The 27,416-nt window shown below is 40.3% G+C and overlaps 2 protein-coding genes across 2 annotated transcripts in view; one reads left to right on the forward strand and one right to left on the reverse strand.

Annotated features, from left to right (window-relative positions):
- Positions 1 to 27,416, reverse strand: part of syn2b (synapsin IIb) — a 147,263-nt gene that overhangs the window by 29,683 nt on the left and 90,164 nt on the right. Inside the window, exons 4-5 of the mRNA XM_033625947.2 lie at positions 20,021 to 20,177; positions 19,607 to 19,696 (exon numbers count right to left, since the gene is read on the reverse strand). Of these exons, the coding sequence (XP_033481838.2) occupies positions 19,607 to 19,696; positions 20,021 to 20,177 (247 nt within the window). The remainder of the gene's footprint in view (positions 1 to 19,606; positions 19,697 to 20,020; positions 20,178 to 27,416) is intronic.
- LOC117256502 (metalloproteinase inhibitor 4-like) lies at positions 1,403 to 18,491 on the forward strand. The gene is made up of 5 exons (XM_033625948.2): positions 1,403 to 1,844; positions 11,459 to 11,556; positions 12,188 to 12,302; positions 13,878 to 14,002; positions 15,641 to 18,491. The coding sequence occupies exons 1-5, from the start codon at positions 1,706 to 1,708 to the stop codon at positions 15,836 to 15,838; spliced, it is 675 nt and encodes a 224-aa protein (XP_033481839.1). The 5' UTR covers positions 1,403 to 1,705; the 3' UTR covers positions 15,839 to 18,491.

The following is a 27,416-nucleotide window of genomic DNA, read 5'->3' on the forward strand; positions in this document are numbered from 1 at the left end:
CATAGATAAGTGTATGCCAATGCTGGCTTATGACTGTGAAAGCTGCCGTTAGTTTTTTGTGTGGTTAGACGACGTCGAAACATGTCTATGCAGGAGGAGGTGTGTCATTAGGAGGCTCCGAGGAGAGAGGGACACGAGCTCAGAGGGGAGGGTGTGTGGGTGTGTGTGGGTGTGTGTGTGTGTGGGGTGCTTTTTTTCAAATCTTTCTCATCGTCTTTCTAAACTAGACCATGGCTTTGAGGTTCATAATAAAACGTTATGAAAGCAGATGTCTTGGGTTACAAACAACAGGAGGTGATATCATTAATTCACAGGAGGAATCGATAAGGGAATCGATAAAGAATCGGATCGATAAGCAGAATTGATAATGGCATTGATATCAATAAAATCCTATCAATTCCCATCCCTAGTTGCACACATAACATATTGTCAAAAAGTCAAACCCATCCATGGTCCTATCCTGCCAGCTGTCCCTTTTATTCAAACATTGATTTGGTGCTGTTACTACCTCCGCTGCTAGCTTCAAGGCGAGAGAACTCTGGCCCCCCCATTCGCAATTGTTACTTTTATAATAAAGTGAGGCAGAATAACAGTGCGATATTCCCGCCTTGAAGAGGCAGTGTAAAAGGGGCTTTTGGCTCTAAATGTCATTGCCAGTGAAAGATGGCAGCGACTGTGTCCTGGGTTATTTTAGCTTCAATTTACAGTGGAATTAAATGGAGACACCTTGCCATGTTTACGTACAGTTTGTGGACACGTCACACCTTTCATATGTTGACATGGTCCCTTGCTGATTGTCATATTGACACAGTGAAACAAATACAGTACAAAGTTTAAACAAGGACACGGATGCAGATACAGGATATCTGAATTATTGACCATTCAGATCGGTACAGGAAGTCACATCAGTAATTTATTTAATTAGTCATGCAGTGCTGTGTTGACACCACTACAGCAATACTTGTACTCTACAACTAACTAACGGTTATTTTTTATGATCGTCGTTTGCATTTATGACTCAGATGCTGCACCAATGATCACATAAGCTGAATCTGAAAAGAACATTAATCATGAACAAAAAACCTGCACAAGTTATTTTAAGAGCATTGTTTTTAAAGGTCATATTTAATTTCTGCCTCACCACCCTGTCCAACTTTAAACAGTCATAATTTTCATGACTAACTGCATGAATACACCTACGGCAGCCAATGGGAGAAGAGGGAGGACATCAAAAGAGGGGACAAGAAGAGGCAAAGGATGGTAGTTTTTTTTTTTTCCTCCTGCATTTGAGGAGGCTGTCCCTAAATTGTTGAGTACATAAGAGGCTCCCTGTGTGCGACCCTCTCAGCATTCAAGACCAGAGTGTGAGGGGATCCAACTATTGTAAGTTTCTCAGTGTGTTGTCTACAGAGAGGGGAGAGGGAGAGAGACGGAGAAAGAGGGAGAGCAGTGGCAGCAGCACTTCCCTTCAACTCAAGTTATTTTGCTCCAGCTTGAATTCAGACGTGTACTTTAAACTTATGAAAACATTTCTATCCACAGCTGCCTTTCAGCTCAGCAGAGCTCATCCCACCACTTCGACTCTTCTGTCTCATCCTTCCCACGCTGTTGTCTGATTTGCCTTTCCCGCGGAACTTAACAGGATCAGGAGAGGTTGCCCAGTGTTCGTCGAGTGGTGGAGCAGTCAGTGGCAGCCAGAGTCATCATGGCCATGTCCCAGAAGCGGAGTGCGTGTCTGGGGCTCTGGGTGCTCCTTTTGCTTGGTGCAGGCATGGAGGAAGTTGTGGAGGGATGCAGCTGCAACCCGGCACACCCGCAGCAGCTTTTCTGCAGCGCTGAGATCGGTGAGTTAATAACTGGAGACCTATTTCGGTTCTGTTTGAAAAAGCTGAAATCTGATTGTAAGTTCTTAAGATGGAGCAATAACACAAAGGGAGTGTATGAGTTTAAAAATGGAGGAATGGCCCTCCCCTATGAACTGACTGATTGATGATTTGGCTTATTGATCAACTTAATTGGATTTTCCAAGAGGAAAAAAAAAAATCCAATCCACAGTTAAAACCTACTGTGACAACTAATCGATAGAGCCTCGGGATTAAGCTTTTCTTGTGGGTTAAGTGAAAGAAATGTTGATTTATAGCAATATATATAGTAAGGCAATATAAAATATAAGTGTGGTGGACTGTTAGAGCATCAATTATTGGTAACTACAAGTGAACGACATTCATGAGAATTACATGCACACATGTAGTTGTTTCCCGACTGGCCTTTGTGTTACTTACCAGCTCTTGTGTTATTATCTGAAAACAGGGCAGCCTGGTATCTGTTTTTTCCTCGTTACATAATTGAGTCTTCTTGCTCTTAATCACTTAAAAACAAACCCTAAAAAAACAGCCAACACCAAGTGGCCCCGGCCTACTTTCTATCTGTCTGTCTGTCTGTCATGTTGTCTGCCTGTCTCTCTGTCTGACACCCCCCCTCCTCCTCCCATCATCCAGTTCTTTCTTGTTTAAGCACAGGCCAAAACCAACACTCTGCTCTGACTTTGAGTACTTGGCTCCAGACTGTGGAAAGCTGGAGTATGTGCTTCTGTCAAAGGTTACACTCCAGCAGAGGAGAAGGACACAGAGAAAGAGAAAGTAGACGAGTAAACTGCTTTTAAAAGGATTTTAGTCTTCTAATTGGTCTGTTTCTTCCTTCAGGTTAAGAGAGGGTCTGAAAATGTGTCTCAAAAGAAAAAAAAATAGTCAGGATAAGATGGAGGCTGAGACCTGTTTTCAAAACCGCCATAACGCCAAATTAGATCTGGGTTATGAGAACACAATGAAAGTATGTGGGGCAGTGGTTTTAGGACAGAGTTTTACATATGAAGTGTGTCATCAAAGACCGAGATGACTGTACGATCATTCTCTGTTCTTGAAATGAACAATCTGAGGTTTTCATACAGGCCTGACTTTGCCCGATGAGTTAGACTGAAACAGACCTGAACCAGGTCTCAATCTTGACTTTCAAGTCTACGCTGGTTTAGCACTGGGTCCAGGTTTATAACCATGTTTTGGTCCTTCGTTCTCTCGGGTAACATTAGAACCCAAAAAAATACTGAACTATTGAAACAAAAGTGTTATGAAGCAATGCAGACGTGACATGTTGAACCACTTTTTCTCAGTTTGTGAACCACTGGACCCAATCAAAATGGATTCCACTTGACTGTTTTCTAAACCCCTCCCTTATTTGTCCAATCATAGTTTAGCAACTGTAACTACTTCTCCACGTGTGTATGGGAATGTGAGATTGGAGAGTTGTAATTTTTTATTTTATTCTTTCCTAACCAAAAACACAGGAGCAAAAGTTTAAAGAAAAGATTAAACTGTGTGTTTCTGCTCCGAAGTGAGCCTCAAACATTAGCACATTTGGCTAACTAATTTACTAACATTACCTCCAAAGCCAAGCAACATATCATCAACTAACTACATAATTTTGTGGGATTACAGGTTACACTAGAAAAAGCCTCATTTAGGACTAAGTCATCTGCTGTGTAGTATTTAGTCAGGGAGTTGTTTTTGGATGCTGCTATGAGAGATTAGTATAATGTTAGCAGCTCTGTCCTGATCTGAGGACACACACACTTCAGGAACCTCAGCACATTTGTTTCCCAACATAGAGATGCATTAAATAGGCCTCAAAATCTCATAACCATCATAACTTTTGTCTTGTCCAAGTCAGGCTGTTTTCATTTGCATTTCGTTTTATACGCACAAAAATGAATGCACTATAATTAATTTATAACCCCTGTAATCTTGAGTCAAGAAGCTGCGATCACATGACTTATGCACTGCAGGCTGTCCTCTGTAACATGACGGGAGTGGAGGAGTAAATCAGGTCACATATTATAAAGAGCAACAAAGTCTGTGTACAGAGGAATGTTTGAGTGACGGAGGGGTCAAACAAACACAGGACTTTGACCCAGGAGACTGGGGTCTGTGTCCCCAGAGATGGCTTGGCAAATGAAGTCATCACTTCATTTGGTTATTGGTTACATTACATGATAATGCCCAACCATGATTCTTTTCCTAAACCTAACCTCACTGGCAGGGGTGCTAATTTGTAAGATTTAGCTTTAAACAATTTAAAGTTTAATTTTCCCCCTAACATACAGCACTGCATGTAATACCAGGGCTAACCACTTCTACTTTGCAGTAAAAAAAAAAATGCTGCTCAGTCTTTTTAGCATATCATGCAGGTGTGATGGAGCTAATCATAATTAGTTAGCTAGCTAGCTACAGTCAAATATGCAAGTGATAGTTTTCAGCTGGTAAATTCAGTGGTTACCGGCTAGAATTTAGAGGCTGTTTCTGTCTACGTCTAATCAAGGTTGTGTATCTGCTGTTTAAAAAAAATTCTAGTGTTAAGTCTGCCGCCATTAACATTTTAAACTTCATATGCACTGTTTGAAATATTTAAATCCCAGGATAGTGAAGGCATAACCCACCCTATTCTCCCTCTGATTGGCTAGTACTTGTTGCCTTTGTTGGTTGAATTGGTTAGGGTCAATCCCAACACATTCTCACTCTGACCTCTTCACATATTGACGTTTTGGTCATGGACTTTTCACATCCACATACAATGTGCAAGGTACCCTGAGTGCTTTGGTTGTTAATGTTCTGGGACACCACGTCAAGTTCTTTTCTTTCAAAATACACCTCTGTTTTAACAGGAAATTTAACGTTTACATAGTGTCTCTTTCAAAATAAATGCACTACATCGGTACAGCACTGCAAATTGACTTTTTTCCCCCTTCAACAACAAAAACACACCGTTGGGTTTAGGAAAAAATAACAGGGTTTGGCTTTAGTATCTTACGGGACACGAACACCACTCTCTGGGGTGAAAGTCAGTGTTGGACCCATCCACCACCACTCCCGCCTACCCCACTCGGACTTTTGCCACATAACTTTCGTCCTTGTTCCTACGCGTTCCCCCTGACGCCACAGGGCACCATTAAACTATAAATGCAACCGGCCACGTATCATGTCCAACGTTTAAGGAAGCCTTCTTTCGTTGGTTTCTGATGCCGCAAGTCACTGCCGAAACGCCGGATTTTGACAACTTTGGAGCTAGACTGGGCTCCCAATCCAGATGCAGAGTGGGGTGGGCCATGCCTTCACAATGCTAGAATTCGCACACTGTGCAGGAGCAGAAAGCTTGACAGGCATAGCAACAGTAACTAGGGGGTGGGACTTTACAAATGATCAGTTAACCACAGGTTCTTATATAATTGGATCCCATTTCCTCAGGGTACGCTCAGTGCTCAAGTCTGCGTTTAGTATTAAATGTATGAGTCCACTGCTGAATGGATTCAAGACTCTTTGGTCCCTTTTAGGAATGCTGCAACTTTTTAGACCCATGAATAACAAATAAAGAAAATCCCTCACTTACACTAAGTGTGTCTAAGAAAACTTTTCATTCAGTGGCATCTGTTTTACACTGTCCCGGTTGTTTTCTAGGCATAGGCCAGTGGTGGCCTTTAGTTGACCTGACAGCGTTGTCAGAGTCGATGAGCCCTTTGAATAAAGCTGTACATCTGAGCAATATCCCATCTGGACAAACCTTGGACGATTCCCTGGCCTGTGTTTGTGTATTTGGGATTGTGTGTATGAGTGTGAGTGTGTGTGTGTTGGACGGAGGCCAAGCCATGCCAACACAGCCTACTCCATCTCTCTCTTTTTCTTTCCCTCTCTCTCCCCACTTCATTTCCATGTCTATAGGCTTGGTCTAATGGTCTGCATACTAACAATATCAGTGTGAAAGCCCACTGACAGTCCAGCTTTGTGAGCATGACAAGGGTGCCGATTCATCAGGGAGGGGGGAAGTTACTTACTACATCAGTTCTCATGGTACAAGTTTGCAATATTTCTCTTTGGTTATGTAGCTGTGAGGCAGATGCACAGCCACTTTAACACTGCAGACGTGCCTGTCCTTATTCCTGTTCATAACACAGCTGCAGCAACTGAATTGAGTGGGTAACCTAGACTGCGCAGTTCAAAGACGTCCAGGTGGGGGGTAAATATTTCAGAGAATCTGGGCCACGAGAATCATTTTAGGAAGAGATAACAAACTTGGAATAAAAGGAGTTTTGCTGTTCAGTTATTTCATCTATTTTCTACAATAAATATCACTAAAATATACAATCAGTGCCCAAACACTATTACGTATGGAAGGTGATCCAACTAAAAACCACTGATCTCAGTGTAATAAAAAATGATTGTACTATTCTTGGCTAATTGGCTACAGCAACTTCTGTCCTCTTCCATGCTGCACTGATACATGGCCAGTACTCAGACTGCCAAGTATTTGATCCCTATTTGATTGCTTACCATTAACAGGCCACATAGACCCATTATACTGGTAAAAGGGAAGATTTAAATGGGATGGCTAATTTGCCAGAGCACTTCATCTGCTTTCAGATATGTTTCTTGTTGCCAAAGGAAGTGCAGATCAAAGAGCTGCGCTGAACAAAGAGCGCAATATTATGATGGTCATCGTTGGTACAGTTTACGTCTGTGTGGTGACCATGACAGCCTTATTCAGCGGTGTAATAGCAGTTGAGGATGTGGGTGTGCTGATGCTTCACTGCTCAATAGAAGATGTGACATTGGCCTATAAAAACAATACAATACCCTTAACCAGTGGTGTGAGTATTCAGATATTCTTTTACTTAAGTAAAAGTAACAATATTCCTTTAGTGAAGCTAGACTGTGACATTGGCTGGGTTTATATATCCTCCTGATACCTGTACTTTTGTTTGGTATGCATTTTTAATTTCTCTGCACTATTTGGGATCAGTAGGACCTGATAAGTATAAAAAACGAAACACTGTCAACGGTAATACGGTCCTAATGTCCTCAAACAAGATGAGCTTGTTACTGTTACTGAAATTAGTCACATTGGTTGTCATATCAAACTACTAACATTATAAATCAAACATTATATACCTTGTCCACCTAAGTGTCAGGATGAGCTGCAGACTGAGTTGGCAGAGATGGCAGCCATCTTAATTTTACATGGATCACTGTAATGTTACCACCACTAGATGGGAGAAAAAGTGCTCATGAACGAGGACAACAGGTCTAAGTTAAGTAGAATGAAGTAAAAGGTCAAGTAAACCCAAAATGTGATGTCCTCATATGAGGCAACAGGGTCTTAGGAGGGTATAGGTAAGTATTAGGGCTCAAACAGAACTAGTTTGGAAACTCTGGCCAAAGATAAATGGTACTGGTGTATATGTGGGTCAAAAAGTAACAACAAATTGCAGAACAAATGCCTTGGATATCTCAAGGTAATTTTTATAACAACGTCTCTATTACAAAGTTTGTACTCCAGAGATAAAGTTTATTACAAGGTGACAGGTTTATCTTTCAGCTTTAAAATGTTTTGCTCTGTACATTTCTTGGTCACAACAGAGTGTTGCAGGAATAAAATACAGAAATTAGCTTTTTTCTACATGTGTGTAGGTGACTTTACAGGCAGGTGTGTCCTTGTGAGGTCAGACACTGTAAAATGTGTTGTAAAATATCATACCGCATCCACGTGCTTGCTGCATTTTATATCTGCTTGTTTCTGATATGCCATAGGTCAGTAGACGTTTCCATCTAGTGTGTACTGCTTCCAACCCTCCTTTGTTAAATTTTTAGTAACCTCAAGATGATTTCTACTTCACTTGTATTGTCTCATCTACAACAATACAGTATTAATCTACTGACGGGTGCAGGTCTAATGTTTTCAGATATACTGCCATGCTTTATTTGAGCTTCATGCTTTAAATTAGGCCATGCAATGTAAGTTTGAAAAATAAGGATGTTATACTAAGATAGCATCTTGTGCTCCCTGACATTTTCTATAAAGTAAACGTCCTTGGACCAGCTGTCTTGTTGTGGGCGATGCGATGCACTCTGATTAAAGTATGACACCTCACACAAGTTCTCATTAACTTTCTGTCTGTATGTTTGTTTGCCCGCCTGCCTTTTTATCTACTTGTGTGTTCAACTGAGAAGAAAGTCTCTTCTTCTCTTGAACCAATTTCACAGAACACACTGAGCTCTGTGGTGTAGTTATGTGATGAGGCGAAAAGCAAAAACAAGGGGGTGGTTTGCGTAGCTGTGTGAGAGGGTGAGGGTTAGGAGGGGTGCTGGGTCACACATTCTCTCCGTCTTTTATACTGTAGCTTTTCCTTTCCTTCATGGTTATACCAAGGTCAATCGCTCTGCTTCTGCCCATCTGTTTCTTCCCTTCTCTTTTTCCTTCTCACTCTGGTGCCGCTACAGGAGACTGTTTTCTTTCTTTTAGAGATATCAATGTGGAAGACAAGGAATGACAGTTGTACAGCAGAGTTAATGAGCTGTACAGACAGCTTACTGTTATCGCTCACCAGGTCAAGCAATAAGACATTTAAGTACATAACATTTATGTTGTTGATTTTCAACCTGTTCTCATTCCCAGGGCGTCAAACACAGCAGCCTGTAAGAGACTCATCAGACTTCCAACTGACTGAAATTTAATCATATCTGTGGCAATACCGTAGTAGAAAGTAAGAAAGTCCAAGCAGGGTGGGAGTGAGAGACAGTTGATGGGTCAAACACTGGACCACTATACAGTACATGTCCTGTGTGACACCCAAAGTCAACTTGAGTTACTGGAGTATGTCAAGTGTATACATTGTCGTCATGCGACATACCATGATTGTTTTTCTAAACCTAACCATGTAATTTTATTGTTTAAACCTAAAGTAATTTTAGTGGCAAAACCTACATTTCTTGTGAAAACTGTCGTTAGAGGCGTCCCTCGTTTTAAGCGTAAGGCCAAAGACCAAGCTGTTGTATTTCACAAGTTAAGAGTGAGATGTTTCAAGCTTTCAACTCAAGCTTTCCTTTCTCGCACAGCACATAATGCAGTTTACAATTTTTACTACGTTTTTGAAGCAATGGGTCCTTGATGTCTTACAGTGGTGGACAAAAGTAAGCTTATCATTTCTAGCTAGCTAATTAAGTAAACATTATCTGCACGAGCACAGTCTGGCTGACTGTGTAATGTTTCCAGTGTACTTGTAAAGTTGTCTTTAGTATGCAGTTGAAGGCTGCATACATGATGTGTTTTTGTATTTCAGCGTAGGGCTGTACTGTTCAGCTGCTCAGCTTACGTACTTTAATGAGCAAGACAGAGATTAGATTTATGCTTTTATGTCCATATTTAAACAGAATGTTCAAATTTGGACCATATACAAGAAATAGCATTTTCGTTGAGGACTAATCTTAACCAATCTGTTTGCTGAACGTAATGCTATCTCAGATAACAAGTTAGCCTGGATTTGCTCGAGGGTACCCAGCTGGCGTAGACGCTCATATTTGGATGAATTTCAGTTGTGACATCGGGTGACCAAAACTCAATGTAAGGGCAAAGTATATTGCCACCGTCAGTTTGACGTAGACTACCAACGACAGATGACGTTGTTATTTGGTTGGTTTTAAGGTATGTTGTTAAGTAACCAAAATCCAATGTTTTTCAAACATCTAATGCCGAAGTCATTTTGACGTAGAACAACATTTAGTCATAAGGTATGGAGAACAAAATCCAATGACTGTAAAACTTCACCACACAACGTGAAATTATAACATTGTTGGTCATTTAAAATATCGTCAAATTGATTTTCATTCCAACCAAAATTTAATTTAACGTCATATTGAAGTCTGGTGCAAACCCCATAAGCAGAACAGAGCTGCTGAGGTTATCCTAAATAGTAGCTTGCAGGACCAACTCCGATAGAGAGGTGCAGGGATGTTTATTTGTAGGCCAACATGGAAGTTAGCATCACTCTGGTTTCTTCAGCAAAAAGCTTATGATATTTTTCCATTGGATTTTGGATTATTGCAGAACTAAGATCTGAGGCAACGTCACCATCACAACGAGGCTGTAAATCCATGTTTGGTGTGATGATGTTCTGTAGTCTAATTTTGCCACTCGTTTGCAACCAACTTTTTTAAGACACATAAAGGCATCAAAACTCACAAGTGGGGTGTTTACAGACATATTTCATGTCGTAGTACAAAACGTGAAAGTCTTTTAGAGGTTACGTTTAAAAAAGCACATCCACAATAGAGTGGTGCAGGAATCAGTCCTAACACCCAGAAATGAGTTAGCATTTTAGCATTCTCAGTCCCTTCATCTTGAAGTCAATGTGTTTTTTAAATGGGTTTTTGCCTGGAATAAGGTCCGTGGTTGACACAAGCTAAGTATGTGCTTGCGTTAAAGCAGACAAACACACCATTTAATCAACGCCTTACACTTTTGCTGTTGCTGTCGTATTTTTGGTTTTACTACAGTCTTACCACAGTTTTGAGTATATGATGCTGTTTGATAAGTACGCAGTGTTTACAGTCTGCATTGTACTGTGGTGCCACTGCTTCTCTGTTAATGTAAGATAATAGTTAATGCAGTTGTCTGCTATGTTCAAAGTCACTTTGTAGGACTTTTTGACAAACTGAGAGAAAGCTATAATAATAAATTTAATTATGTTTGATTGATTGAGCTACGGCAGTGTTATTAGTTCAAAGGAAATGTTTGACAGAGGGATTAATTTGGCAGTTAACATAATGAGTCATGCAGATGTCTAATAAAACTGCAGATTTGTATGGGTTCGATGGCAGGAGAAAAAAAAGTGGTTCTGTAGCAATGATGTCTGGAATAACGCTGTTTGATTTGGCACAGTGTGAACGGCATGTTGTGGTCTGTGTGAGTAAAACGTACAACATTAATAATATTTAAAAGGCAACGAGTGTTTTGTCTCTAAATGACAGGTTGTAAAATTATACGACTTCAGGGTTACCTTCCTGTTGAGAACCACAGACCAATTATCCTGATACTGTACCCCTCTGCCTGATTCACCATAAAGTAATGTGAGGACACTTCTATGCCAGACGTGGTTTGGCTTGAGTTTGTGTGTGGGTGGTATGTAATCTACTGTATGCATAAATGTGCGTGACTGTGTGTGTGTGTGTGTGTGTGTGTGTGTGTGTGTGTGTGTGGAGTCAGTTAATGGGAGTGTGCAAGCAGAGAGCTACTTGTTATTCCATGTGGGTTGTGATTTCCCTCCCAGAGGAGAGGAGGGACACATCCTGTATCACTACTGAGAGGGACAGCTACACTGTCTGTGCAGGAAGGAAGACGAGTGACAGGCAAAGTGAGAGAAAAGGAGGGGGGACAGGAAGAAAGACGTCTATCTATCTATCTATCTATGAACTAGAGAAAAGGGAAAACCTTCTAACTTGATCATAAACATAATTCAGAGTGTTGCCATTGTCTCAGGCATGTAAATCACCTTCTTATCTCTCCTCTCGCATTTATTTGGCATTTCAATTAATCTTAATCCTCCTTTATTTCTGTTTTTTTCCCCTTCTTTTCCCGACAGTGATAAGGGCAAAGATCTCCGGAGAGAAGATTGTGTCGCCTAGCAACAGCTCCTCACCTTACATGAAGATGATCCAATATGAAATCAAAATGATCAAGGTGAGATCTCTGGACAGCAGCACCAGCTGCTGCTGGCGGTGCAGACATAACATCATTTTTACTGCTTATGCCGCTGTGTGGATAGATTTATTATTTATGTGGGTATTGGCTACATATTGTCTGCGGGGAAAAGTAAACACACTCTGATTAGTCTGCAGTTGGGAACACTCAAGCACACAAGAAACAGTCTAGTTTAAATGGTCCAAATGTCCGTCTCCATTTCACCATATGGTGTTAATAATGAATACTCAGCAGAACTGTCTGCGAAATAATCAAAATTTCTATTTGTTTGATTTGCAGCCAGTTTTATTTCTACAATTTGGAGTTGACTTCAAATCTGTTTGAGGCATTAAATGTTCAGTAGGCAATTCTGGAGAAAGACAGTTTTGCTGTTTTCCAACGCTTTGTGTTAGCGGTTCGGCCCAACTACCAACCCAAGGTCATCGGTATTTGATGACCTGCGAATGAGACTCGTTAACTCGCCTGAGTGCATACTGAACCTTTAAATATATGCTATACTTTTGAGAAATATAGAAGTTTTTGTCTATGGTGTGTTTATTTTATATTAGGCCAGGCTTATTCCCTCATTTTTCCTCTCCACTCTCTTCTCCCTGTGTGTCTCTGTGTTCAGATGTTCAAAGGATTTGATAAGGCCAAGGACATCCAGTATGTGTACACCCCAGTCTTTTCCTCACTGTGTGGAGTCAAACTGGACTCCAACAACAAAGCAGGCTATCTGCTCTCAGGTACAGTACGCAGTGGTTTGCTTTAATATTGTACAGACAGTCTGACAAAGGATGGGCTATGTAAAGTAATAAAGTGGTACATCAGTTTCAGTAGAAATATGCAGGGATAGCGGTAGGATGATTGTTTTGTCCCAAATGTAATACTTAGAAGATATTTTGGGAAATATACACTCATTTGCTTTCTTGCTAAGTGTTAGATGAGAACATCAGTATCATCAAATACCACGTGCCGTCTGTACATTAAATATGAGGCTACAGGCAGCAGCTGGTTAGCTTAGCTTTGCATACAGAATGGAAACAGAGAGAAACAGCTAACCTGGCTCTGTCCAAATGTAACAAAATTGACAAAACAGGGTCGCTAGAGCTCTTTAATTTAAATGTTATATCTCTGTTGTTTAATCTGAACAAAAATCAAGAACCAGGCCAGACTTAAGAGTGGTATCCATCTTCTCATGTAACTCTTCAGCCCTTTTCCCACTGGAAAAAAAAGCCAGCTAACATCTAGCTTGGTCTTTAGTGGGAACGGTTACAATCGGCATTCCCTGTCAGGACAAATGACAGTAGTCACAGGTATTTATCGGCTCTGTCTCTGATGAGCAGTGATGGAAACATGAAACCCGGATGGATGCGCTACTTTTCGCCAATTTTCAGGTGCAACAGTTCAGTAACAGATTTAAAACTACTGTGATATTTTAACTGACCTCCATGCTGCTCTCTACTGTTTACTAACCTGTTTTCTGGTGCAGTCATGACGTCAAACGTGACACACCAGAAAAAAAAGGCATACTTGGCTACTGGAGGTGGGAAAGTAGTAGTGGTACATGGACTTGAAAGTGGTATCCATCTTTTCTTGTAACTCTTAAGCTCCTTTCCCACTGGACTAAAAAGTCTAGTCACATCTGGCTATTGTCTTTATTGGGAGGGTTTCAATCAGCATTCACTGTCGGGAAAAATGACATTAGTCACTGGTATTTATTTGCTCCAGCTCTGATCAGCAGTGATGGAAACATGACACCCGGATGGATGCGCTAATTTTCGGCACTTTTCAGGTGCGACGGCCAGTAACTTCTGTGACTCTTGAACATCGTTGGCGCTGCATTTGAAAGAGACTGAATAAGTAACAGATGTAAAAAAGAAGTAACTACAGTGGCATTTGCACTGACCTCCATGCTGCTTTCTACCATTTACTTACTGTGACACACCAGAAAAAAAGGCACACTCATCTGTTGGCAGGGGGACAGAAGTCTATCCCGTATTTTAGTGTGTTTCACCACATCTAAAGAACCAGCATATACATGGTAATTTTGGTGGAAAAGGGGTACCAGGAAGAAAGCAGATATGTATTTCTGTCTTCTAACAAGCAGATGTTTTGTAAACAAAGTAAATTATTGGCCATATTTTTGGCAGTCACAGTTATATCACTCAAGCCGAGTTCTATTAGCCGTGAACAGCTGTGAACTAATGTTTGTTATGAAATGATAATCCCCTGAGGCTGTTAAATACAGCATTATAAAATGTTTTTGCTTCATGCAAGATGAGCCTTTTAAATGTTGTTGTTGTGATGTCACTAAACAGGAAGTATGTGGAGTGATGGGAGAATTTCTATCGGCCAATGTGACCTGGTAGAGTCCTGGGACAACTTATCACTGTCGCAGAAGAAGAATCTCAACTACAGATACCAGATGGGCTGTGAATGCAGAGTGAGTAAGGACTGTTCGTTCTCTAGTCATGCATATTTATCTGTGTCCCACTCATCTATCTGCCTTAGAGATGCCTCAGGAAACAAAGCGGCAGGAAGACAATAGGTCACTTTTCCCATCCTGTCAGTGAGTTAAGTTTTCAAAGTGCGTATACTAAAAGAATGTTGTCTCTGGCCCCTCTCACATTTTATTTGAAGAATATCAGCATTGCCATCACACAGAACATTTAGAGCCCCACAGGCAAGACTGAGCAGATTAAAGAACTCTTTTGTTCCTTTAGTCTGTCAGACTACTAAATCAGAGTGTGGGTTCTCAGTAGGCCTCAGCGTACCTGGGTCAAACACTGAATTTAAATGAGAGCGATTAAATTTGTTTACACTGCATCCATGTCTCATTGTGTCAGATGTGATATGTAGCATTTGTAGTATGGTTCTGTTGTTTGGTTCAATGGTGTGTTTTGTACTTTTGTATTTATCTGAAACAGTGTAGGTCCTGAGAGGCAAGACACATTTTAGAAAATATTCTGATATTTTTTTTTCCATTTCAGTGCAATAGACTTTCAAATATATAGTTTTTCTTCAGCCTGTTCTTATCCCCAGGTCGTCAAATACAGACACTTTGTCATGCTCCTCAGCATTTGATATTGACGCCAAAGGCAACCACTACCATCTTTATGAGACACGCCAGGTTTTCAACTAACTCCAGTGTAAACCCATTTGCAGAAATACTTGACGCTGAAAGCGACTGATGTAGTATAAAAAGTGAGAAAGTCTGCATAGGAGGGGAGGTGGATGGGTCAAAGAAAACAAGACTTTCACCCAGGAGACTGCAGTTTGTGTCCTGTGTGAAATCAAAAGTCAGTATTGTTTTAACGTAACATTAGTTGGGCGGCTGTGGCTCAGAAGTTAGAGCGGGTCGGCCACTAATCGGAAGATCAGTGCTTCGATCCCTTGCTCCTGCAGTCCGCATGTCAGAGTATCCTTGAGCAAGATACCGGAACCCAAATTGCTCTCGATGGCTGTTCCATCGGTGTGTGAGTGTGTTAAAACAGAGTAGCAGGTGGCACTATGTATGGTAGCCTCAGCCACCAGTGTGTGAATGTGTGTGTGGCTGAATGGCTGAATGTGTCTCGTAGTGTAAAAAGTGCTTTAAGGGGAAGACTAGAAAGGCTCTATACAAGTGCAGGTCTATTTACATAATGTACAAACAGTTGTTGTGCAATGACTTCACTCACTGTCATGTCATGTTAGTGTTACGTAACAAACATTTTTTCTACACCTAACCAAGCAGTTTGTTGCCTTAATCTAACTACAACGTGTTTCAGCTGTGCGTCACATGCAGATACTAAAAGGTGCCCTGTGTGTTACTATAAAATGCCGCAATGTGAGACAAAGTGTCTGTATTTGACTACCTGGGGATGAGAAGAGGCTGAGCAGCACATTTGAAAGTCTTTTGTACTGAAATGAAAAGCCAGAACAGGTTGGTTTGTTTCCAGTCAAGCATCATGTGTCTGAAGACACATTCCAACTTCCACCCCAACAAAACTCTTATTTATAACACTATTGGAGGCAATTCAGCAGCATATTATAAGATCAGTGAGTGAGCAAACTGATGACTCAAAAACTCTTGTATCCACAGATCAACACCTGTTACACAGTCCCGTGTGCGTCTACAGGAGAAAACGAGTGCTTGTGGACTGACTGGCTGCTGGATAACAGCCTAAACGGGGAGCAGGCTCGGCAGTACGCCTGCATCCGCCGCTCTGACACAACCTGTAGCTGGTACCGAGGTGGACCCCCACCGGAGAAAGACTTCCTGGATATGTCTGACCCTTGACCTGTAAATTCTGATATTCATCTTACTCCATTTCTCTCCTGCAAAGTCCCAAGAAACATCTCCTGCTTTTGTTCATGTAGCTCAAATTTGGTGCACAAAGTAGCAACTGATTTCACTGAAAAATTGGCAGATTTTTTACGCTTGAGGGGGTTTAATTCAACGCCGAGCTTCTTTTAGCAGAGCTCAGGTGGTTGCTACAGCAATGCTAGGAAAATCTTTGTAAACTGCAGGGGCTTTCAGCATTCCTCCATTTCTCGCTCTCACACATTTCCACTTCACTTGCTGTTTTCCACAGAATAATAGCAGCAGACCTTCCACTGCACATTATTCACCCAGGAGTGAATCTTTTCTTCATTTCTGATGCCCTGGTGGTAAATGCATAACTCTGACGAATACTCAAGACCTCGTATTTGTTCACGCATAACCCACGAAAGTAATTTAGGTTATGCATTTACTGACAGTAGTAGGAAGTTGGACGTTTGCTGTCAAACAATAGGAGGAAACTAGTGCCAGCTTCTGCCACAATCTGGTACATACTGTAAACAAATCCTATGTGCACAAAATTTTTGCAGGTAGACTGCAGCACTGACACATTTCCCCCACATATTCTGGTGTTGAATTTTTACCTTTAAATAGTATCGAATAACTGTCCCATGCAGGGTGCAAAATTAGCTTTGTTGTCCGCCAGCCAAGTGGCTAGTGAATGTTCAAATTTTATCAGCTACTCAATAGATAATCAGTGTTTTTTTGGGCTGGCGAGGGAAGCAAATCTAGCAGCCACTTGCATATTTTACAAGCATTTGGCTGGTGGATGATGCTAATTTTGTACTCTGGTCCCAAGCAAATGAAAATGCACTGTATATATATATATAGAGAGCAAATCAACACCAGACATTCCCCAAGTAATTACATTTTGACAAAAATTGACACATTAATTATACATGACCATAATTCTTGTACATCTAAATCATCACAGTTTATACTCTCAAATTGCTGAGAATGTAAATATTGTACTTGAGTAAGAATTAACATTTTAAAGGCTAACCCGGATCTTGTCTTATAGCGTAGCGGTTGTGATCTTGTGGATTCGTGTGTGTAGTTTTCTCGGTTCTGTGCCAAAAATCTAATCCAGCGCTTTAACAACAGCACTGCCACCTGTAGAAGCCAAGCCACCTCTCCTTAGAGGAAATGATGTAACAGGACACGGTTCAATTCACAGTTGTTTTTTTTGTAACTCTGTAAAAACAGGAAGTGGATTCTCCTCAATGTTCCAGGTTAAAGAAAAAAGTAGTAAAAACTTTGGCACAAGATGTTAACCAGCCAGCAAAGAGAGAAATAACTGATAAATGAGCTGTTATTAGTGATTTAATAGTTGTTTTATAGGCATTATTTAATATATAATGACTTAAAGTTTATTAAAAGACCCAAATCTGAATTGACCCCTGTCTTGTTACTGGATCACTTCACTGAAGTCATACAGATTAAAATGCATTATTGTTATCTTCATGTACGAGAAACTATTCACAGATAATATTAGGGTCACATTCAACAGTAAAACATTTAAATTTAAATTTTAAACCAGCTTTTTGTTCTAACAGTAACTTTCATAATGATAATCATAACAATGTGAGTAGTGTGTGTAAATGAACTGTGATAAACTTCCATCCATTTCGCCAGAGCCCAGATCTCCCTGTTCATCTCTCAGTTAAAATCCACCAGATGATGTGTTTGTTTTTTTTGTCTGGCTCTGTGGCTGTTGCTGGAGCTACAGATTGCACTTCCGCATTAGCAGTGAAAGGATACAAGCAGATTAAGAGACTGGAAAGCAAACTCCGATCAAACAATTGATCTGATTTGATCTGATTAAACTAGGCAGTGCTGATGGAGTATAATCCAGGATTCTGTTACACCTAAAATGTCTTCAGAAACACATTTCAGTGCACAGTTTGGCTGAATATTAGAATTTGTAAACAGGAAGTGGGCGCCATTTTGTTTCCTGTATTGTGTAAACGTGGCTGAAACTGAGACGAAAGGGTAAAACTACACAGAGCTCATTAAATTTGAACCAAGATTCTGTCAAAGTGTTGCACATTTCTCAAATGTTTTCAGAAACATATTTTAACTCACTGTTTAACTGTATTAAAAGATTGTTTAACAGTTGGCCGCCATATTGCTTTTGGACAGGAAACTCACATTACTTTACCCACCCAACAGAGCATTTATTGATCCGTTGCTGCACAGTGCATTCTGGTAGTTGTAGATTTTCTACCTCTTGAGCAAAAGCGAGCGCCACAGCCCTCTTCCTCAGTTTTCTCGTGTCACATAGCAACAATGTCAAAAGTATCTGCATCTTTCTGCTGCATAGACAGCCCAGTTATATGAAAAGAAATACTTCCTTATTTGGCTGACATATTTGAAACTTACGATTCTGAAATATATTAATAATTAATTTAGACTTACATGACTGTTACGGTTAACAACGCATAATAACTGTATGGCTTTAGTGAAGCATTATCAAACAATTTCATGTTTGTTTTATACTGAAAGAATTGTTTGGGTTTGTATTTATGTCTCTGTTTCTGTCTATATAGAGTTTTCTATTTCCATGTACCAAAAAAGATTGTATATAAAATATCTCAATGGAATAGTGTCACACTGACTCTTTTTTTCTTCTCTTCAGCAACCAAAATGTTAGAAAACAACAGTTTTCGGTACCTCAGTGAGAGCTGGTACAGAATATCTCTAAAAAGCCAGAGGAGTAACTAAAAAGATTTACAGAGCAGAGAATATAAGTACTTCACCTCTATAATATACCTCATAAACACTTAAGTGAACATAGTAAGTAAACTGCATAAAGAAAATAAACAAGTTCACCTCTCTCATGAGTGTAATATACAGTAAGATACTGCATTTCATAGGGGTGGGAATCACCAGAGGCCTCATGATATAATATTATCAAAACACTTTTAAATGTTTTGCAATATGCTGAGTATTGTAATAACATTTATTGCGAATTTATTCAACTGCAGATTATGTTCCCAAAAGAAAAAACAAGTAATTTTACTATTCTAGTAGGCTACCAAAAGTTTGTTTTAAATTCAGATTATTAATAATTTATAGAATTAGAAAGTTGATACTTGGCGTATGTGTATCAATACAATATTGCCATGCATAATATGGGATACTATTGATTTTTCCCCTCCAGCCCAAATATTTTATATTATTTTGTACTCATTTTATATTTATCCTACTCAACCTTTTAGTGACCTCCACACATTTGTGTAAAAAAAATTCATCTCATGGAGTGTGAGACAAGAAAACATGAAAGTATGACATAGTAACTGTAATAAATTCAATTTAAGGAATTGGAGTTTCAGCAGTAGATTTATATTATGTTTAAAAAAATTCTCAGTAAGGTAACATGACTCGTGCTTTTACTCATAAAAGCGTATTCTCAGCTTTGTGGCAATCACTTGTATATACCAAACGTGAAAGTAATTAAGCTAAAATATGTTAAATGTCATTTTGGAAATAATTCAAAATAAAATATTATGTTTTATTTGACGAGTTATATTCTAAAACTTACAGTAACTGGCAGACAACACTGTCTCCTGCTTTTAGAGAATGTTTCACCACCATGACACAAATAGTTGAGCACAGTAATATAAATATCTAAATCATTAATGGAAACATTTTGTCATTTGTTGAGGGGTAGAAGTTGTGTAATTGCTGGGGGGTTATTGACAATATGCAATGAGAAAATCTTACCATGTCTTTGTAGTTGGGGTAGAAAGTCTGATCAATGAGAGGAATCTTATCTGAACCCAGCCGCTTCTGATTATTGATCAGCTGGGAGAACTGGTGGAGACGATGACAATGGAAGGAGAGAGAACAATAACAGAGAGTTAATAATGTGTGTAACAAGTCTTCTAACAGTAATATGATACATGACAGTCATATTATTCATATGGTAATAATAAATACCAAAGTGTTTTTAAACTGTGCATGGTTCTACAAAAAGTCACAAAAAATAAATCCGCCAAACTATCTTGATTAGAAATGAACTAACAGCTGCAGGCTCTGTTAAACACATCTCTCCACATTGATGTAATGTACACTATGGTGGAAAAAATACTTTGCAGGTTGCTGTAGGTGTAAATTGGTTTTGCTGAAATTGCTTACAGCCCAGGGTTTGTCGCAGAGGTTATAGATGGAGTCCAGAGAGTTGACTGAGGGGATGCCAGCATACTGCAGGCCGATGATCAAGTTCCTAAAGTCCTCATTCTGGGCCATGCTGAAGGCGTGCTGGCGCACCAAGACGAAGTCGGGCCTGAAAGACCTGGTGTGACAGCAAAGAAATACAAAAGGTTAAAATAAGAGTGCATTTATAGTCTTATTATACCTCACTGTGTTGTTAGAAAACATCGAACAGACATTAGTGGACGGCAGATGTCATTGACCTGCATTTTTCCGTGGAACAAAGAGACGGAGTGGCATTCAATAAAGGTCATGGTATGGAGGGAAAACCCACAAAGCCACAAGTGAAAGGTAGTACATTTGTCTTTTACGCTGGGGATGCTGAGAGAGTAAGTCTGTCTGGCCACATAAAGAACTAAAATTGGACTATGACAGAGAGACAATGGAGTGGTCATATCTCTTTGTCTTAAAACAGCTCATCATCTGTGAAGGATTCTCACTCAGCTCTGTGTTTTGGATTGCAAAGAGAAAAGAGGACCCCATTTCCTGACTTATTAAACACTTGAAATTTGATTAAAAATGAAGCCTGAAGTGGGTAATTGGTGTCACATTTATTTTCTCATCATCTGTAATTAAAATGACACAACCATTCAAATCACTGGACTTCATAATGTATAATTTCACAAGCATCCTATTAGTGGCAGATCTATCTATGACATGAATAATAAGTGTAACCTGCGTGTTTGAAGTTGAATTTCTCTGACCTGCTTTCTGCCAGCATGTTATTTCCACATGGAGTTTTATTTCTAAAATGTTTTGCTTCAGTTGGATTCTCACCTCAGATGATGTCAGATATTTTCCAAACTGAATTTACCTCACAGTGAGAGTGGACAGAAACCTGAGGATCTGGGACACTTTAACAAAATTAAGCAGTGAGTCTTGAACAAAATGACGGATGACCCTTCATGTTCTAATGCATTACTTGGTAAGACAGTCAGCAGGTAACTCGGTGCAGCTGTAGTTATAATGAACACAACACAAAGGCTCTAGTAAACAGACACTGCTCATGTTGTTGTATATGAAAGGAAGGGTTTCAAAATCAGTCTTTAAATGATTTTGGAGGATTCGTCTTCAGTTGTTTGCTGTTGCCAAAGTCCTTTATAATTACATGGATGTCACATAAACACACTAAAATGTTATAGTGGGGCACATGACTGGTGCAAAAGTAAAGATCAAAGACCCTCAGTTCAATTCCCAACAAACACAACTGGCTGCGTTAGCCATTGTCCCTTCACTAATGACTCCTGTTTGGTCAGGGCAGGACTGAGCAGATCGATGCCTAAAGTATCAATACTGAGTCTTGTTTATTGATACTAGCATCAATCTTCTTTAATCTTTTGCTGCTGTTGAGCGCCAGTGAAGACCTTGCCAACTCAGACAATTATGTTTTATTTACCATTATACAACAGTCAGTCCCGACCAAGTCCTTCAATTGGACAGGAAGTATTCCATGAGTGCTGATATACAGTACAGCATCACTGGGACTGTTATCTATGCAGGTATCACTCTGCTTTTCAGGTGCTCTAAACCGTTAAAAGCTTGCTGTTAAAACTTTGCACCACAAAGAGGAACATATTTCCACAAATAACGTTTGAGATATATTACAAAAGGTCATCAGAGGAGGATAAAGGCGAGGGAAAGAAGCTTGGATACTTCATCACAAACCTCCAGGTATGCTTATATGACATCAGCTGATATCGTAACCTACTGTCTGACCAAGCTGTTAACTCAACAAAATCACAGGTACGCCACCAAAGCAACACAATGTCACACAATGTCAACAGACCCTTATTTCAGTGGTCGGACAAAAAATGAAAACATAGACAGGAGGCCTGTTTCCACCGCAGGAACTTCGGGGTAATTATATGGGGCCGGGGCCGTTGGTGCGTGTCTCCACCGCAGGAACCACCCCCGAAGGACAGAGTTCTGGAACTTTTACAGGGGCTAAACAAGTCCCTGCCTCAGGGTAGGTACTCAGAACGGCCCGAGAAACTCCTGGCTGGGGCTTGGGGATTACTTGGTGCTGATTGGATATACTCAAGGCGGGATGTTTTGTAATTAATAACATGGTTATCATAGATTAGCTGGGCTAACCGTTAGCTGTTAGTGGTGTCTGTAATAACTCAATAAATGGTCCGTGAAAAAAATATTTTTTCCACCAGATATCTTAGTTACAACATGATTGAACTAGCAAAGCAGTTTTTTGTTGCTATGTGTGGTATTTATTCAGTTTTGGGAAATCACGATGTCTAGAAAGCATCAGCTGACAGGGACAGCTAACAGCAGCAGCAAAGCTAACATCAGGACGTCATCTGTTAAAAGCCTCCCGTTGTCGGATACGACATGAAACTACTCCAGTTACCTCAATCATGTTGTAACTAAGACATCTGCTGGAAAAAAAAATTTTTTCACGGACCGTGGCCGGAGTTATTACAGTAACCGCTAACGGCTAACGGCGTCCCTACACCCCTACGTCGCCCCGGTCAAAATGGTCGCCCAACGATTACGTCACATACAGAGCCTGGTAACTTTACAGGAACCTTCCTCCTACTCCGCTCTCTCAGTGGAGACACAGCAGTTGAGAGGGCCGAGCGAGAGGACGTTCCTGTAGTAGTTCCTGCCCCCCAAATAGTACCAAGAACTTCTTCAGTGGAAACGGGCCTAGAGTGTCTACAGGTCCATGAAAAGTGTTAAATTTAATGTTACAACAATGAGCAAACTTAAAAGGCATTACACTTGAGTTGATTATCTTTGGCACTCGACCTGCAGCCTCATGCACTTCTTCTTGTATATTACTTAATAAAAAATGTATGTTCTAACATGCCCGTAATGAAGTAATTAATAGAGAACAGATGATTGGAAAATCAGTTTGTGATGATGAAAATGTAGTCATAAGTTGCCGATAACTGATGCACTCACCCCTCTCCCCTACATGATAGTTCATTAGGACACTGTCCTACCAAGACATTTCATCAACCGCCCCAGAACAACACATGCTTATGATCAAGTGACAACTCTAGTGGCCACAGAGACTATGGCAGCAACATAATACCTACAGATAATCAATGTTTCAAAGGTCTTGACTTCGACAAATCTTTACCATTAGGTTGTCACATCATAAAATGTTGAGGGGTGTCAGATTAGAAAATGCCTCCATGACGTTTTAGAGCAGTGGTTCCCAACTGGTCCAGCCACAGGGTCAAGATTTCTCATTAGTCATTAGTTCAAGTTCCACACAGTTTGGCCATGTTGTTGAGTTAGCTTGCTGTCTCTGTTAAATAGTGATGTACCAGTCATGGTCATGAACGAAGAGTTTGAAACCTAAGATTCTTTTTACTGACTCAGGAGTTACAAGTCATCGTCTCCATTAACTTGTTCACTGACTCCACATTTGGACCGTGACCCACCATTTGGGAACCACTGATCTAAAGAGCACAGACAAACAACGTATTCTGTTGTGTAATTTGGAGAACTTGTTGTATATTAGCCGCTTTTAATTGATAATAACAAGTATCTGTACTGTTTTTCATTCATTCTGAGGTGTTGCCTAGCCCTAGCTGGAGGTGGAACTGGCTGCAGAGGAAGTGGTGTGAACCTCCCACACATTTTGCCCTCCCGGTGCAGCTCATCATTGGCAGGTGAAATGAAGCTGCTGGGGACATGTGTGTGTCACAGAGGTGTGTGTCTGCAGCCCTCCGGGGGCCAACGGAGTTAACAGAGACAGGGACTGCAGTGCAGAGGGAATCTGGCATTTAAAACTTGAGAGAAAATGGGGGATGAGTCTACACAAGCGAATAGAAAACAAACGCTAAATGGCAGACAGTAATGGGCTCCAAGTTTGGGGTTTTATAGTCATTATTACCGTTGTGTAGGATTGGTATTAATTTTTAATGTTTTACTTTAAAATGTATCAGCCTCCGCAGCAAAACACTAAAAACCGCAGCTCTGGAGCTCACAGACGCAATTAGTGACCAGCAGGTTAAGGGCAAATACCATATTCAGTGCAGTTCAGCTCAATGAAAGGTTGATGGTGATAGGGCACGACTCCTGTTATTTTTCCTTTTGTCTCCAAATGTGTGTGTGTGAGAGAGAGGGAATGTGAGGAAGCACAGAGAGAGAGAGAAGGGAGAGGTGTGAGAGAAAAGAGACAGAGAGGAAAAAATACAGAGTAAAAGAGATGTAGAGAGGAGTGAGAGAAAAGAGACAGAGAGAGAGAAAACTCTGGCACAGTGTGACCACCACCAGCTCGTCATGCAGAGAGAATACTAATCAGACTCTCCAAGAAACTAAAAAAGACTCTGGCAGAGAGGACACAGCAATTAATGTGACTGTAATCTCTTCATTGCTGACAGCGGGCTGTGAAGATCAACATGGTCATGACTTTCAATTTAAAGCCTTGAATCAGTGTTGCCAGCAGGGCCACGGCCATCTGATGTAGCTTTTACCTTGGAGGTTTCACTGCGCACCTTTCAACCTGATACCCTGAACCGAGTATGAAACAAGATAAACAAGCTAAATCAATCTACTGCTACAGACGGGTGAGCAACAACAACATGTATTTTAGCCATCCAAAGAAAGTTCCACCTAAAAAATAACACATCAGTTTAAGTGTACGCTATATTGAGAGTATTTTCACCATTTTACCTTTCCGTCAGACAGCCTATTCCGACGGGGGAAGCCGTTAATGGCTTCAGTTTCTCACCTATATTCTCGTCAAAGCACCCAGACTCCACTGACAAACAGTCATTTTAGTTCACTGAACACCAGGAGCTGCTGGTCTACCGCCACTTCAATCAGGTAGTTAGTTTGTGATACTGTGTGTGCTATTGTGTGACTTTGGTGAATCTGAACCAACACTTTTAAAGCAAAAGTCACATGGTAGCACAAACAGAGTAACCGTTCAAGGCAGTGTTGGACCAGCAACTCATCTGCATAGTCAAATGCTAAAATGCTAAAATGACATTGCTGACATGCTGATAAATATGTATAATGTTTACGATGTTCAGCATCATAGTTTAGCATGTTAGCATGCTAACATCTGCTAATTAGCACTACACAGAAAGCACAGCTGAGGCTGATGTCCTCAGTTTTGCAGGCAAGAATTTGACAAATTGAAAATTTGACCTAATGATGGTGCTACATGAAAGAACAGGGGATAGCCACCAAAGTCATTTTTCTTACAAGTACTGTCAAAACCTACACAGACAACTCCTCTGTGCCATATACTGCCATCAAAGGGTGACATCAGTGACAAGAATTTTGAATTTAGTTTTAGCCTTAGTCGCTTACTGATAATTGAATTGTTTCAAAGTCACATTTTAGGGGGCTTAAGTATCAGGGCCTGGATTCGAGTACACTTCACTTCCCAAAGTCCAGTTTGTTTGACTAGTGTGAGCACTGTGTACTGTACCTGGGCACATTACAATCAGTACTTGGGTTCACTTGAAAATATGGTCTTGAGTATGGTTCATGTGTACCTTGGTAAGATGTGAACACGACCGTACCAAAACATGGCAGTGGACGGTTATTTAACATGACTACAAGGAGTTTTTAACCTGTTATGAAACAGTCTCAATTCAATACTGGTGCCTCTATATACGAGCAGCAGCCCACCTCAGAAAGACCCATTTATGGCTTTGCTGCTGCCCTTGACCTGCAGACTGACCTCTGGTGGGAGGCGGAGAGCTCCTTGCTGCTGCCCTCCATTCAGGGGCAGAGCTCTGCCTTGCTGATCCACCGGTCCCTGCTGACGGTCTGTCTGCAGCACACTTTATTACACTGTAGCACGACATAAATGTCACATAGATGATGACACAAGTGTACTCAGGTACATAACAACAACACTAATGTGACAGCTGAGTGGCAGGGGAGTGGAAAGGGGGGCAATCATATGCAGACATGGTATGAATCACACACACCTAGGTCAATAGGGAAATGCCCGAGTCATTTTTGATTTGTTTTAGTTAAGATTTAGTCAGTGGAGTTTAACTTCAGTCTAACTTTAGTCAGTGTTTCTGAAATAGTTTCTTGATACTGTTTTGGATTTTGCTGGAGGATATTTTCTCTGGCTGTAAAGAAATTCCACTGAGAAGAAACTTTGAATTATGTGTTTAGTCATCTAGGCTGAGAATGTGTTACTGACATACCGTACTTCTTTCATAGCATACAAGTGCCTTAAATTATTCATTACTTTTACTTTATATTGCTGATGTTACTGAGATGTTCTGCTAAATTACGTCATTTTCACTCAGTAGAACTCTGATTTACTAAATCAGCAGTTAGAAAAGAGAGAAACAACATTTATACACTATATATGGAGCTAGAATTAATTCTGAATTATGGGAAATGTTTGCCGAATGTGTAAGTGTCTGTTTATGAGTCGTAACAAAAAAACATGAATCATCTTTTAGACAGAGTAGATATTTGCCGCGAACTTGGCTCTGTTAAATTTAACAATATGTTAAGGGAGCAATGCAGACCAATTGCTCATGTGATTGGTTAAAAAGGAAAACAACCAATGTTTTGAGATGTTACCGTGATCCCCACCCAAACAGAGCCAACTTTTTCATCTTGTCTTTACTCGTCAGGGCATAAGGAACAGAGCTATCGCTGTACATTTTGTTGTCAATATTTTTTTCATGCAACTCGTAGTCAGTCTTGGAGATCATGTGTCTGAAAAACATGACATCTGTTTTGGGGTTGCACAAGGGAGCTGCCTTGATCCATTATTATTCTCAGTGTACATACATTTCTATGGTTATGCTGATGACATGCAACTGTACGTCCGCTGAGCCAAGCGATGCTGCAGCCATAAACTCCATTACTACCAGTCTTTTGGCAATAGATAAATGGATGAGCAATAATTTCTTTAAGTTAAATGAAGACAAAACTGAAATCCTGCATGTTGGTCCTGAAACATAAAGAGAAGTGCTGTTTAATAATCTGGAGAATTTAACTCCCTGGATTAAATCTGACGTGACAAGTCTTGGTGTGATTCTAGATTCAGATCTAAGCTTCAAGTCCCACATTGACAAGGTGAAGAAAACATAATTTTTCCACCTCAGAAACATAGCTAAAGTACGACCATTTCTGAATGAAAAAGATGCAGAGAAATTGATCATTGATCAGAAATCATGCCTTTATTTCAAGCTGCCTCGACTAATGTTACTGGCTTCCCAAAAAACACTACTGAGATACTTCAGCTCATTCAAAACTCTGCAGCTCAGCTATTAACCAAAACTGAGAGCTTCCTGTTACATTTAGAATTGATTTTAAGGTCTTCGTCCATGTATACAAAACCCTAAATGGGCTCAGACCAAGC

Source organism: Epinephelus lanceolatus, chromosome 1, assembly GCF_041903045.1.
Source record: "Epinephelus lanceolatus isolate andai-2023 chromosome 1, ASM4190304v1, whole genome shotgun sequence".
Taxonomy (NCBI): Eukaryota; Metazoa; Chordata; class Actinopteri; order Perciformes; family Serranidae; genus Epinephelus; species Epinephelus lanceolatus.

Bases quoted from the DNA above. Each gene is read 5' to 3' on its own strand.
- LOC117256502 (XM_033625948.2), top strand. From the start codon at position 1,706: ATGGCCATGTCCCAGAAGCGGAGTGCGTGTCTGGGGCTCTGGGTGCTC. The intron at 11,557-12,187 runs GTGAGATCTCTG...CTCTGTGTTCAG, and splicing joins ATGAAATCAAAATGATCAAG to ATGTTCAAAGGATTTGATAA. The intron at 14,003-15,640 runs GTGAGTAAGGAC...TTGTATCCACAG, and splicing joins AGATGGGCTGTGAATGCAGA to ATCAACACCTGTTACACAGT.